The 15428-nt window shown below is 33.0% G+C and overlaps 1 protein-coding gene across 1 annotated transcript; it reads right to left on the minus strand.

The window, feature by feature from the left end:
* Window positions 1-7383: 7383 nt before the first annotated feature.
* Window positions 7384-8128, minus strand: LOC144571630 (uncharacterized). The gene has a single exon (XM_078320981.1). The coding sequence runs from the start codon at window positions 8055-8057 to the stop codon at window positions 7470-7472; it is 588 nt and encodes a 195-aa protein (XP_078177107.1). The 5' UTR covers window positions 8058-8128; the 3' UTR covers window positions 7384-7469.
* Between the last annotated feature and the right edge of the window lie 7300 nt (window positions 8129-15428).

Genomic DNA, 15428 nt, shown 5'->3' on the forward strand with positions numbered 1-15428 from the left:
AATGTGATTTCGTTTATTGGCAACGTGAATAATCAAAATTTCATAAAAGTTTTAGAGCCAACTTAATTGATTACAGAAGTTTGTTAAAACCGTGTTTTGACATGTGTTCAATTAGTTGTGCGAGGATGGTGGGACTAAAATTAAAGTAATTTGCAAAAGCATTTAAAATAGCTTTAATTATTACAGCTCGCTAGTAACGGTGGTCGATTAATTATTGAAATAAAAAAAAGTATGAGAATAAATCAATTTGTTGCCACTTTCTTCTTATTCTTCTTATTTTATTATTATTTTTTTTTTAAGGTTGTACAATGATTGTACTTTTAAAAGAATTTTTTTGTACAACGCCTCACCTAATTTTTAGTTACAATTGTTAGCATTACAAGATTTTGGTAACACACACACACATATAGATGGGCTACGGTGAGCTATGAAGTAAAATGAGTTGGTGCTCTATGGAACTATATTTTTATTTTGAAAATTCAAACGACCGATCTGAATCGCTCAACATGATCTCCATATTAAAATATGGTTGGACACCAAATTGTAACATTTATTAAATAATTTTGAAAATCGTTGATCGATGGTTCAGAAATTTTTACTGTTCACAACAAAACAGCAGTTTTCAAAATTGCTTAATAAATAGTAAAAAATTCCAAAAAATATAAAATTTGGTCTCCAAGCACATTTCAATATGGAGATCACATCCAACTGTTCATATCGGTCATTTGGACTTTCAAAATGAAAATATAGTGTGGAGTACAAACGCGTTTTACTCCATGGCTCATCGTAGCTCATCTCTCTCTCTCTCTCTCTATATATATATATACACACATATATACGAGATAGGCTAATGTGCTTTCGGTAGCATATGGGCCGAAATACCCACGGTCCAAATTTGAAATTTCAAAATTCAAAAAGTCGATTTGAACCGTTCATCTTGTGATTGTCTTCTTACATATGAATTATGTGAATAATCAAATGTTAAAAAAAAAAAAGCTTATAATAAGTTCTAATAAAGGACATGATGTTTTCGCTCTTTTGAATAGGCGATTCAAAAATTCTAGAGCCCCCATTATTTTCAGACCTCACTCTCAATACAACAATACCCCTTTGTCATCTCTATCTCCTCGAGGGGAGTGGAGAATTATGGAGAACCGTAGCTGATGTAAGTGCGGAGTCATCAGAGCTTGGAGTCTCTATTTTCATCTCGATCAGAATACAGCAGTGAACAGATTCAGTCGTCGAAATGTGATGATTGTCGAACGAGAGCAAATTCAGTCATAAAGAGATATGTGAATAAGATAATAGAGTGATTAAAAGTATACATAAGTAGAATAGAAAAATAAAATAGTTTAGTAAAATTGATAAGAATAAAAAATAGATTTAGATCATTTGATTAGTTATAAATATATATTTTTAATTTTATCAATGAAATCATTAAAAACCAGTCACCTTGAAAAAAATAAAGTTTCAAATAAGGGAGTTCTTTTTGTTGGCCACATAAGTGGCTTTTGATCTCTGTACGTCTAATTATAAAATGCGTGATATAGTTGGGATTTTGTTTTTTAAGGTTAGTGGCTTTAAATGCACACTAACAATTTTATTGGTAAAAATGAACTTATAACGGGTCAATGACCCTCCTTTTTAAATATAAACTCATTTATTCTCATAAAATCATGTAAACTATTTTAATCAACTAACCATATTTATATCTACTCTAAAAAATACTTGGGTTTTGACGGTTCAAACCCATTGATTAAGTATGTTGGGGTTTTGACGGTTCAAACCCATTTATTTGCTTAAGGTGCGGAAAGAGTAAAACAAAATTTTTACATCTAACTTAAGCTACGGATTAAATGAATCAAGAAGATCAGTTTAATCCTATTTACAGATCTACTCCATAATTGATTTTCTAAAGCTTTAAATCTATTTACCAATTAAATAGATTAATATAACAATTTATACCTTGTTTCCAAATCACAGTTGGAATGCAGACTGTTACGTTACAAAATTTTTATAATTAATTTCAAATGAATTAAAAGCAAGAATCGAAAATCGTGCTAACAAAATAGGAGTTTAAAACCTTAATTAAGGTTCATCTAAGTAAGTAAGTTAAGTGTGAATCGAAACCGCGTTGAAATTTCGAGATTTTGAAACTTTATAGGCTGAGTGCGGATGGGTTGACCCGCACTGCCGGTGGGTGCACCCGCACTCATGCAATTCTGTGTTGGTCTGAGATTTCCTAAGTGCTGAGTGCGGATGGGTTGACCCGCACTGCGGGTGGGTGCATCCGCACTCATGAATTTCTGTGTTGACCTGAACTTTTCTGAAATTCTTCTAAGTCCTCAGTGCGGATGGATTGACCCGCACTGCGGGTGGAATGCATCCGCATTAGGCTCGGACTTTTCCTGAAATTCTGTCGAAAATTTACCAAGTTCCAACTGCGGGTGAAGCCGCCCGCACTGCGGATGAAGCCGCCCGCACTGCGGATGATTTCTGTGTTAAAGTTCATTTTCTGAAAACCGACTAAGTGCCGAGTGCGGGTGAAGCCACCCGCACTACGGATGGGTGCGTCCGCACTCAGGGTGATTTTAACCCTATAACTCAAATCCAATTTCTCTCTCTCTCCCACTTCATTTCTTTCCCCATTTTTAAGTGATTTTCACCCGAGAGAGAGAAAAAAAGCGAGAGAGTTTCCCGTTCCTCTCAGACCCCCGATTGTTGCGAGAAATCGAAACTGGAACCGAGTAAGCGCCCGTGAATCTCTCCCAACTCCCTGATTCGGTATTCTTTTCTCTCCTTTTCTCTTTCTAAACCTCGAATTTTCTCGATTTCTCAGATTCTCATTTTAAACTCGAGATTTGTGTTCGAATTGCTCGAGGATTAGTTCCTCTACACTCCTTGCTTGTTTATTTGTCAATCTTTTTCCTGATTTCTTCCGATTTGTTGATTTTGGATTTCTAGGGTTTCGTGCCAAAATTGAAACTGGGCATAATCATGAATTGATTTGCTTAACCCAACCAATTAGACTTGTAATCGGTAGGGTTGCCTCCTGATCTTGAATTTCTAGAACATTTAACGACTGATTTGAGATTTGACCAAATTAGGGTTTAACCAAACGGTAAATCGAACTGTTACGAGAACCAAAATAGAGAACTGGTACCTAAATTGTTACCAAATGGAGAGTTTGTATGGTCCAGAGGACCTAGATGAGATTATGTGCGGTTTTATAGGATTTTGGTAATAAATAATGAACCGAATGAATTGATACCAAAAACATAGGAATTGATTAAAGAAGGTATAAGCCCTAGAAGTAACTCGAGTAAACCTCTCGATCACGAACCAATGTTAAACCTAGTATACGTGTAATATAGGTGTAGGCTCGGTCGAGCAAGACGTTGCGAGGCATTTTGAGACGCCTGAACCATAATTTAAGCGGTACGCTCGTCGTATTCAGGTGCGGGATTCTTGGACTTGTTTGATACTTTATTTTCAGGATTTAAACTGTGTATTCGTTTGTCATGTTGAATATCATTGATTGCATCATCGAATTGTGTAAATCATTTGCATAGCCCAATCAAATTAAACTCGAATTGATGTGACTTGAGTGATTTGCATGCTGGTATGGTTGTAGGTTGTGTAGATCTATTATGATCTGATTTGATTGAAAGTCACCACGATTTGATTTGATATGTATGTGAATGGATTTACAAAGTTAAGCACTTGGATCCAATGAATTTGCAAAGTCGGGCTGTATGCTGGCTTTGATTCCCAGGATCCTAAATGGCCTTAGGTGAACGGCCCTCAATGTTTCCCAGTACCGGTTGGGACGAGGGAGGGTGATTATGTTATGATGTGTGAATTGGAATCGTGGGTGACTAGTGTGTAACGTCTATGGCTCGGTGGCATTCTCCTACGTGTTAATGCATTTGGAAGGTCAATTGGATATGACGAATATTGGAAACGATTCTAAAAAGGATTTTCTTTATATGATTTGAACCAGACCTTAATAAATGGTTAAGCCAAGCGATTACAGATAGGTGTCAGATAAAAGGTCCAGCTCGGTTGGCCATCTGTAGGTGTCAGTAACCCTACAGATGAGGGTTTGATAAAGGGTCCAGCTCGAAAGAACATTTGTAATTGCTACAAGCCCTAATGAATTGAGTTAAACTAAAATATCTGTTGTGTTTGAAATTCATCTTGGAAGTTCCGTAAACTGTGATTCATCTGATAAATTGTTGTCGAGCATTGGCATTCTGTTATTTATGAATATATATCTGTTTGAACTGTTTTGGTTTGGGTTTCATTGTTGAATATAGAGTTTGATTGCAAGTCCAATAATCTAAACTGTGGCAAATTTCGCACTGAAAATTTATTCTCACCCCCACCCTTCGGGTTATATTACAGGTACTGGTGCGACTGATTCCGGAGAGGCACGCGAGTAGTAGGCCCTAGTAGCTTACCATTACATGACCCTAGATTTGTTTTGTTGTATAGATTTAGGGTAAGCCTCATGGTTAGTATCCGGATGAGATACTTTTGTTGTATTATATTCTGACCAGACTGTGTACTCTAATTATATATTTAGAAACTTGCTTTGTATTACTTGTTGGTGTGTTTGAATTGTGAGTAGCCTTGTAAGCATACACGGCGTTGTATTACTTGTTGTCATGTACAATTATATTCGTCTGCGGTTTTCGTTTGGTAATTTTTATACAACATGTCAAACACGTTTATAAACTAACGAGTGTTTCTGTTTGTCATTCTAAATGACGTACAATTAATTACAATTAATTATATCAAGTATAACTAATTATAACCATTAGTTTTTGCTTTGTTATTTTACATGACAAGTATAATTTAATTATAACACGTATAATTTAATTATAACCATCTTAATATTAATTACAATCAATTTATAATTAATTAGTAAGATTCTCCGAATAGCTCCTATATGGTGTGACCCAATAGGATCTGTGTTATGTTGGTAAATAGAGTTAAAACTGTTTTAACTTCTATAATCATGAGCGGCATCTGTCAGTATACATCATGACCATCCAATTACACAGATGATGATGTACTATACAATATCACGATCCAGTAAATAATTTACTTGTGTCTGTTCTTCTGTCTCATAGCTATCAGATCAGTTTCAAGGTAGATGTGTGTCATCCTTGTTAACTGAATCTTTTCTTGATCTTGAGTAGATTATCAAATATAATTACTCTTGTAATTATACCGCATGCAGATAATCTAACTCTACCAAGGGGCCCAGTGATGCTATAGCTCGTATAAAATACGAGGGACAAATAGTACTTTTGGTAAACCATCACTTCCTTAACTAAGCTACACATATGGAAATGCTACCGTTATGACTGCCTTTTACGGACAGCGTTAGATAACACTCACACATACATATTACTTAGTAGGAACGATAAATACCTCATACTGTAGAACTTGACACTGAATGAAAACATTAATGACACTAACACAATTCTATTCAATGTTTCATTCGAGGTCTGTCAAATACCATGTTCCTAGAACATGTATCTATGTGATTAAAATGACATCTCGTGTCTATGGTTTGTAAAACTTAACCATCTTTTAATCCACATACTAACTTAGTAACGGTTAATTAGTGTTCCTGCTAATTACCTTGGTTAGTGACTTCTTAAGAATATATATATCATCTTAATTATAGAGTTTCACAATTCCAGTCATGAACTCGAAATGATCCATAATACAATAATATTCAATGCAACAAAATGATATATAATTAAACATTCAATTCATGAACAAAGCTTTATGATAAATTATCGTATTATTGACTTCTAGATTATTATAAACTAACAATTACCTCTTTCTCCATCTCTATCTACGACCGGATATGCTTTCATCTGATAACTGCTGTGCTCCAATGGCTGAATTTGTCGCGCTCCGATCAAGATGGGGTAAAGGCTCTACACTTCGAGTTCAGACGATACCGCGCTCTCGGTTCCGATCGGCTCTCTTTCCTCTCTCTCATTCTCTTCTCCGCTTGAGGAGATATAGACGAGAGAGAGGAAAAGGATATCGCTATGCCAAAACAGAAAATTAAGAATGAAACGAGTGAAATGGAAAGAGATGAGAAAGAAGAGAGCAACGACGACTAAGGTTTCTACTCTCTAAAAAACTCGCCAGCTCCTTTGATACAGTTGGAATTAAAACTTAAAAGTGACTTGAAAAAGGATTTCATTACTAGCTCAACTATCGGTAGTTAGTGCAAGAGGCAATTATCTTATTCAAATATTGATAATGGAATTACAGGGCAGAGACAGGGGCAGGGGCAGGGGACATGAGGGGCCAACCCTCTTATGGTGCAAAAATATGAAAAATTTCAAATATATCTTATTTCATTTGGAAAAATAATTATAGTCGGCCTCTTCAATTAATTAAAATTTTACTTATTCAAATAATAAATATGATTTATTGAAAAATATATTTTGTAAATTTTTGTTTCTTTTCAAATTTGATTCCTATGACAAAATTATGATTCCAGCCCGGAATAATTAGTATTTACTAGCTAGTTATAGAATTAGAATCAAGCCTCTGTCTTGCTAGAGGCTTCCTCAGTATAGCCAACTTGGGTATATATATATATTTTTGTTTGAAAAATAGTGGTATTACCACCGATTTCATAGAAATCAAGCATACCTGATATGGTACCTAAAATAGGTACCAAAATCAAATATGAAAAGTCTTACATCAAGTCACCATCAATAAACATAAAAGCATACAAGTAGAGATAGTATCGCAGCAAAAGTTAAATTGGAAACAAAATGAATATTAAGCAAAGTAAAAAGTCTCAAAAAACAATCATGTCCTAGGAGACTAGTAATCCAATAAATCATCATCTGATATCTCGGCTCCGCCAACTTGGGTATATATGAATCTCAAATCTGTTTGTGCGATAAAGTTGAGAGACGAATTGTTTTTAGAAAATTGTCTATATAATACCGTACGTGTGTTCCTTAAAAAAAAATAATAATAATAAAAGTACATTTCATATCATACGCGCGCGCGCGCCATTTCGTTATACACATCATTTGGCTTTACTATATCTGATATCATAACACAAAGTCTACAAAATTTCATTTTATTTATAATAATATAGTAGCACATGCAGCTAGGCTAGCTGTTATGCAATAAAAAACCTAATTAATTAATTAGAAACTGATTTATTACTGCTCATATATTGATCTATGATTCTGTACAAAGACAACGGGTCTCAACAAACAAGTACACAAGTACAACCGTACAAATCTCCCATGAAATTCACCACAAAAAAGGATCCTATCATGCAAGGAAGTAAAACTGAAGGGAGGAAAAAAGTGTGTCAAAAGATCACCACCTAAGGTGAAAAACACAAGTGTAGCATAGATTTGCAACTGCCCTTGAAGTACATGTACTATACAGATGAGAAAACCTATCTAGACCCGGAGTTTGCAGACCGGTGTCGCCGGCACGCTTTGTTGAGACCGGAGTTGCTCGTAGAATTTTCGAATAAACTCTTCAGCTTCCATATCTATCTCTTTATCCAAATCACCATCTTCTTCTTCTATCACAGGAAAAGGTGAGTCAGTTATCCTCAGCTGATGTGTCATTGGTGCTGGGCTTTTCCCGATACTCCATACCGGTGACTCAACATATGGCGATTCGCTTCCGTTTAGAATTTCAAGTGCTTTGGCAATCTCCTTTGCATCAAAATTGTGAAAGTAGTTATTGTTGTCATGGTGGTTGTTTGTTTTTCTCTTTGGAAGATTTAATGAAGGGTAGGAGGGGGTGTTGCTACAACTAAACTCCACTTCATGGGAGTTGCACTTGCGGGAAGTAGAGTTACGGTGATTGTGATGTTTGAGGTGGTAGATGAATGATTTACCGGCAAGCTTGCCGCGATAAACAAAAAGATGGAAATCGAGCATAAATTTCTTTTTTGAGATATTCCGCACGTTAAACATGTAGAACACGGCACGGACGACTTGCCATAAACGCTTTGATACGATTGAAGAATGCTCCATTTAGGTGAGATTTTGTGAAGTTCTTTTTATTGTTTTGATTTGAGGGGAGGAGGGTTTTCTTTCTTAAAAGGGCAAGTAGTGCTCTGAAACTCTGAGTTTGAGAAGGGAGAGCAGGGGGGTATTTAAAGTGTGGATGGAAAGGAGATCGAAAGTTGTAAAAATAATTTCTTAATTTGGGCTGTGACTGTGACTGTGAGGAGAACTTTTGCAATATGCCCACTAAAAAAAATATCATATTGAGATCCTCTCTCTTATGTGTATTTGCTGTTTACAAAAAATAAACAATTTAATGTTTGATATAAAGTACATGGACTGCCTTGTTTCCTTTTGTACCTTGTTTTCCTGTATGACTTCGGCAAATTATACAATAGAAGAATTCATACGGCAGAGTGTGTTAAGACTCGCATATTTTTGTACAAATTAAAAACTGATTAATTAAATCATAGCCTATGGATTGCAGAATTTAATTTGGTTGCAAGGTGTCTTAGATGGCTCTAGACTCTAGATCACTAATTAATATAGAAAAATAGTTGCATCGGATTTAGTTGAAAACTAAATAATCGCAAATAATATTGACATTTGACAGTTGAATTAATTAGTTTTGTTCAACGAATTAATTACGAAAATAAATGCGGTATTATTAATTAGTGTCTGTCTGCTCAGTCTCAGATCCAGTTTTCCCGATACATGAAAAAAAAATGATTGAGCCTTGAACGCTTGCACCATAATCTAGAATTATGCATGAATTTTAAAACGAGAAAATTATAAATTATACACAGGATGAAAAATAGACAAATTTTCCTAGACGATAGTTAGCACTCTGTACAGTCTACATATATAAAAATCACTTTCTTAATTACATAAAATTGTATTTTAAAAGGACATCCACACATATATTACTTTTATGTTTCTTTCATTTCTTCTGTGCTTGAAGTGGAAATTGTGGAGGGAAAATGTAGTGTGCAGTGATTGCTTTTCTGGGGGTGTGTCGAAGTGGTTTGGATTGATGTTGACATAGAAATTACCAGAAGCAATTGAGGGTTTGTCATGATATCTCTGCATTAAATTAAGAAAATGATTGCCTTAATTTTTTTTTTTTTGAAAGCATTGGCAGTGGCTGCCAAAGGGTACAGTAATATAAAGTAAAAATTACAACGGGGTCCCTCTAATTAACATAAATTAAACCACATGCATCCCTCCTGCAAAATCTTCTGAATGATTGCCTTAATTGTATGATTGATTGGGCTTGATAGTTCTCTGATTTGCAGTTTTCCTTGACAGAGTATGTCATAGTTTAGCAGATATACTGATTAAAGGTTAATTAATCCGTCAGATAGATACTCAAATCCACAAATACGGAGTAATATAAGGGAATCGGTTGTGCTAGCACTGTCCATACCAAATGAAATGAATCATTTCAACAATTTTTAGGAGAATTTAAGTTCCCTCTGCTGTTTGACCTTTTGTGCATCTTTGATACTTTTTTTTTTTTCTTGTTCTTCTTTGATACCTTTCAAATGAAATCGGTGGGTATATACCACTATTCTTCAAATATAACACAAGAAGAAGGTTTAAACTCAAGATCGACCATAATTTTTTTTATTTCTTTTATTTTTATCATGGTGGAATTCGTATCCCCTCAGGTTAACTGATTGAGTAGAATTGAATCGGACAGTCCGAAAATGGATTGGCACGCATCTCAAAGCACAAATAATCTTGTCCCTCTGTCATCCCTTATCCGACCGGCTGAGAGTAAATCTGATTCGTCCGTTTCAATTGTGTTGAGTCCGGTACCTGGGAGGATACGGATCCATCATGGTGGACAACTAGGGAAGCGGTGGCGGTCTAATAAGCATCGAACCAAATTTAATTCGATATATGTCCAGTCAGAGCCGTACAATATGTATTAAGATTCGTGCAACAACTTCTAAATTTTTATTGATCTAGTTTATCCGAACTTTGATGCAAATCCGACGTCTTTGACTGAATATCAAACCTAATTTAATTCAATTTCCATTAGACCACCCCACTCCATATTAGTCACCTTTAATTGCATCTGATTGCTTATGTGCATGATGAGTTTGCTTTATGTGGATTGGTCCAGTATTTATCATTTGGTCCAAACTCTACCCCTATAATGGTAGCAGAGAATTTTTTATTTATAGAATAATAAAGGAAAAGGAAAAGAGTATCTTAATATTTTGATAGATAGAAAGATCGGTGAGTATTTTCCCAATCCAAATTTAGGCAGAGAATTGTTTCTATTTTTATGGTTTTTTTTCCTTAAAATAATTAAAAATATATACTTAAACTTTAAAAAATAATAAAATTTTGTCCACTCTTGAAATTTCTTCTCAAGAAAATGGTTCTATTTTTTTTTTACTCAGAGAAAAATTAAATAATATACTTATTATTCAAAATAATTATAAACTATAATTCAAAATTTTCGTCCCACTCTACTAATTATCCTGACTATGTTCTTGATATTTGGGACTTAATTTCTTTAATATATCGACTATTTAGTAGAATAATTTCAACTCCGGTCATGGTCTCACGTTTTTAAGAATTTTTTTTTAATATTTTGATCTTCGAATGCTAATTTTTGAGGAAAAATTGATTATGTAATAATAAAATAGACTAGACTGGAATATTTATTTTACAAACTATATCGAAAAGAATCTATTCACAACAAAATTAGAAACTTATTGAAAAAATACAATTTAAAATAAAAATTTGACATAAATTCTGATTCTAAAGTAAATTCAAAGTGAAAAAATGAGAATTAATACATGTGCTTTGAACTAACAATCGAGTCTCATGATGATATATTGCCCTTAGTAAGATTTATATATAAATTGTTAGTAGTCATTTGAGTCATTTTTCTGATTTTGAATTTATCATATTAGCAGTGATTTTTTTTTTTTTTTTTTTAATATTTTGGCCATATTTGAAAGGAATGAATTGCTTTGATACATAGTTGGTGGCTTTTAATTTTGTATATGTATAGAAGCTCACAATATTTTTCTTGAAATATAAATTGTTTGTGAGAAGGGTTCAAATGCCTCTATTTTTTGTGCCTCCACCATATCTTCATTTTAAAAAAAAATTTAATTTATAAATTAAAATAAAACTGTTGGATATGATCTACATCATTTTACCTATGTACGTGTAAAAAATTATGGCATTTCAATTTTATTTTAGTTGTCATTAAGAGCTTGTAAAAAAACGTACTAATGTGGATAATTTCTAGACGTTGTTTTACCAACTTATTGATTCACATAAAAATAAAATTAAAATGTGATAATTTTTTATGAGCACATAGAGAAAATAATATATATCACATCTAACAATTTTATTTTGACTTTTAAGTTTTAAATTTTAAATTATTAAAGTTTTTAAAAATGAAGGTATAGTGGAGGTACAAAAAATGGAGGCATTTGAACCCTCCTCATTGTTTATATGTTCACATATTTTTTTTATACCTTGTTTATACGTTCACATGCATTTTATACATTCACATAGCAGTTTTAGCTTCATGGAGCGCACAAACTTATATACAGCATTATTTTAATGAGGAGGGATCAAGTTACAACAATTTTTGAGTTACAACAATCATTTTTTACATCTTCAAAGTCCAAATCGTCGATCCAAACCGTTAGATGTGATCTCTACAATAAAATGTGCTTGGAGACCAAATTTTATATTTTTTGGAATTTTTTTACTATTTATTAAGATGGGTACAAAATTCAATGGTATGAATTTGACTAGTTTTTGTACCCATCTTAATAAATAGTAAAAAAATTCCAAAAAATGTAAAATTTGGTCTCCAAGCACATTTTATTGTGGAGATCACATCTAACGGTTTAGATCGACAATTTGAACTTTGAAAATGTAGAAAATGCTTGTTGTAACTTGATCCATCCTCTATTTTAATTTATAATACGCGTACTACAGAGTACAGATCCGCTAACGGTAATGCAGATCCGTTTTATCAGATTTTTGGATAAATCATTAGCTTTAATGGGCCTGGGGCCCGGGGCCCATATTATTGCAACGTGTGCGCCTTCATTCCAGCTTTTCACTTTTCAGACTGGTCCTTCTAGTTTTCGGTCAATAATTAGCAAAGTCTGTCCAGGTAGTTCTGTAAATTTTGTTACTTTATACTTCAATGTGATCTGGATGCAACTACACTTACTCTGACACGTGTCACATGGCCACGTAGGATTAGTTATCCGGCCATGGACAAAACAAAGTTTTGTTGTTATCCAACTTCAGTAAAACAACACACACAAACGCGAAAAACCATGACTTGTGTCTGTGTGCACTGTGCAGTAGCGGAACTAGAATTTTAAATTATAGATCAATTTTATAGTATTATAAATTTATAATATATTTTTAAAATAGTATTATAATATTTTACTTAAAATCATACGAACATTCAGATATAAACATAATTTTTTTTAGAAAAAAAATAGCAATTAACTTTTAATCCTTCTCTGTTAACTCTGCATCTAGGACCGCTTACCGCTTTCTCTAAGCGGCGAGAAACACCAGGCAAAAAAAGAAAAGAAAAAGAAAAAGCTTCTCTGCTAAATGGTGATGGCAGCTTGAAATGTTTATGAATTTGGCTACCGTTCTCAATGCTTTCATTTAGTAGATTTGACCACCGTTTGTTACTCCGTTTTCGTTCGAGCATGTATTTTCGTGCTTTTTTTTTTCAGTCTTTTGAGGTTTTCATTCAATGGTTCGTCTTTTTTTTCTCTTCTTTCAAACTCTTCTTTTTCTCTTTGATAATGAAAGAGTGAGTGGAACGAGCTGTACATGTAGTTACTTTATATGTTGTGGTTGTTTGTGTTGGTGTTTGTTGTGTTCTCTTTCTTCTCCTCCTCTCTTCCTCCTATTTTCTAGCTCACACGCTGGCGGCTTTTCATTCGATCTCTACGTGGTGATTGTTCCGGTCCAGTTGATTCAGTTCCTGGTCCGATTTGATTTAGTGCCTTAATTGAGACTTCTGAATGGTGACTGTCCCGATCTAGTGAATTCAATTCCCGATCCAGTTTGATTCAGTGCCTTCTACAATGAAATCTACCAGCATGACAACTTTGCGCACAGAGGAAATAATCACTACTCCTATCATTTCTATTCAGCAAGAATAACCAAAATTATGTCAACATGATGCACATACCCCTGTACGTTTTTAGTTTGATTACAGCTAAATGCTTTATAAAACACTTGTTGTTTAATCATATGTATTTTGTAACTCTTTATATCATTAAAATTGCCTACTATTTATATCACCTAGTTTGTAACTCTTTACACCCAAAACAAAACAAAAATGCTCCGCATCTGTGTGTACACTGTAGAAAATGAAAATAGGATTTCAGTGCAATAAGCGACCCTTTTTTTCGTCAATTTACATTCTAATGTGCAATGTACAGAGGAAGAGAAATGCATCAATTAGTAAACAAAACCATACTACGGCTAGCCGTCAGAATTAATTAAAACTACACTAAATCTGAATGTTACAAGGCTAAGAAAGAAGCAATAATTAATGCTGTCTGCAGTGCCATGAACGATAGTGACTGGTACTGACGAGGTGGATCTGATTTGATCCCAAGTTTGTGCAATTTGTAATTAACTAATAAGACTAATCTTCACTTCTCTTTTGTGAAGAAAGAGATATATAATTTTGTTTGGTTCAACACATGATCAGCAGATCAGGGCATGAGCACAGAGCACCATTTATTGTTTACTGTATGTACACGTTAAGTTATAATAGTTAGTGGCCTATTTTAAACTCACTACTATACATGGAAATTAATTAACCTGTGCAAATTCGTTCTTCAAAAACATAAACAGCTTCTATACTTATTATCAAGTTAATTTATATCATTAAAATATTTTTTGCATAAAGAATATATAACTGCCATAATTAACCAAAATAATTCAACATTTTCTGATGAATGTTGGAATTAAGATAATTAGGGGTGAAAATGGATCGGATAGTGATAAATCATATCCGTATCCGTTTTTATTTTTTGAATACGAATACAGATCGGATATTTATTACAAAAATATATAAATATTATTAAAAATATCAAAGTTCTTAATATTTATATAATTATAATGGTAAATAACATAAATTTTTCATAATCTATATTACATTATAATATATATTAAACTATATGGTATATATCTACTATTTGAATACAAATAATTAAAATGTAAAATCAAATCCATATATGTATCTATATCTATATGGACATTCGAATATCAGATATCCGTATCTAATTTTTAAATACGGATCGGATATTATCTCGGCTCCGATTTCAACCCTAATTGGATACTATGTCAATCTTTTATATGACATTGTTTATTGTTGAAGCAGCAATTAATATTTTCCTGTTCATCATATATATTTAGGGCTGCTAATGATTAAGATTCGGCTCAAACTCGACTCGGCTCGTCAATTGTAGTCCAATGATTCGGCTCTTAACTCAGCTCATTTTTGAAAGAAAAAGCTCGGCTCATGAAAGAAAAAGCTCGAATCGACTCGGCTCATAAAAGAAAAAGCTCGACTTGGCTCACGAACTCGCGAGGCGGCTCACGGGCCGACTCATATTTTTAATACATATATAGCTTCATTTGCTATGAGACCTACCTTCAAATTTTTAATACATGTATACCTTCATGCTGATGTTTAATTAATTTACATGTAGAGATGAATTTTTTCAAATTTGTAATACATGTATATCTTCATTTGCCATGAGGCCTACCTTCAAATTTTTTCAGATTTCAAATTTTGTTCAGATTTCAAATTTTCAGATTTCAAAATTTTTCAGATTTCAAATTTTTTTCAGATTTCAAATTTTTTTCAGATTTCAAATTTTTTCATATTTCAAATTTTTTCATATTTCAAATTTTTCAGATTTCAAAATTTTTCAGATTTCAAATTTCAAATTTTTCATATTTCAAATTTTTTTCAGATTTCAAAATTTTCAGATTTCAAAATTTTTCAGATTTCAAAATTTTTTCAGATTTCAAATTTTTTTCAGATTTCAAATTCTTTCAGATTTCAAATTTTTCAGATTTCAAATTTTTTCAGATTTCAAATTTTTTAAGATTTCAAATGTTTTCAGATTTCAAATGTTTTCAGATTTCAAATTTTTTTCAGATTTCAAATTTTTTTCAGATTTCAAATTTTTTCAGATTTCAAATTTTTTCAGATTTCAAATTTTTTCATATTTCAAGTTTTTCAGATTTCAATGTTTTTCAGATTTCAAATTTTTTAGATTTCAAATTTTTTCATATTTCAATTTTTTGCAGATTTCAATTTTTTTCAGATTTCAAATTTTTTCAGATTTCAAATTT

Source organism: Carex rostrata, chromosome 19, assembly GCF_964058835.1.
Source record: "Carex rostrata chromosome 19, lpCarRost1.2, whole genome shotgun sequence".
NCBI classification, from domain to species: Eukaryota; Viridiplantae; Streptophyta; class Magnoliopsida; order Poales; family Cyperaceae; genus Carex; species Carex rostrata.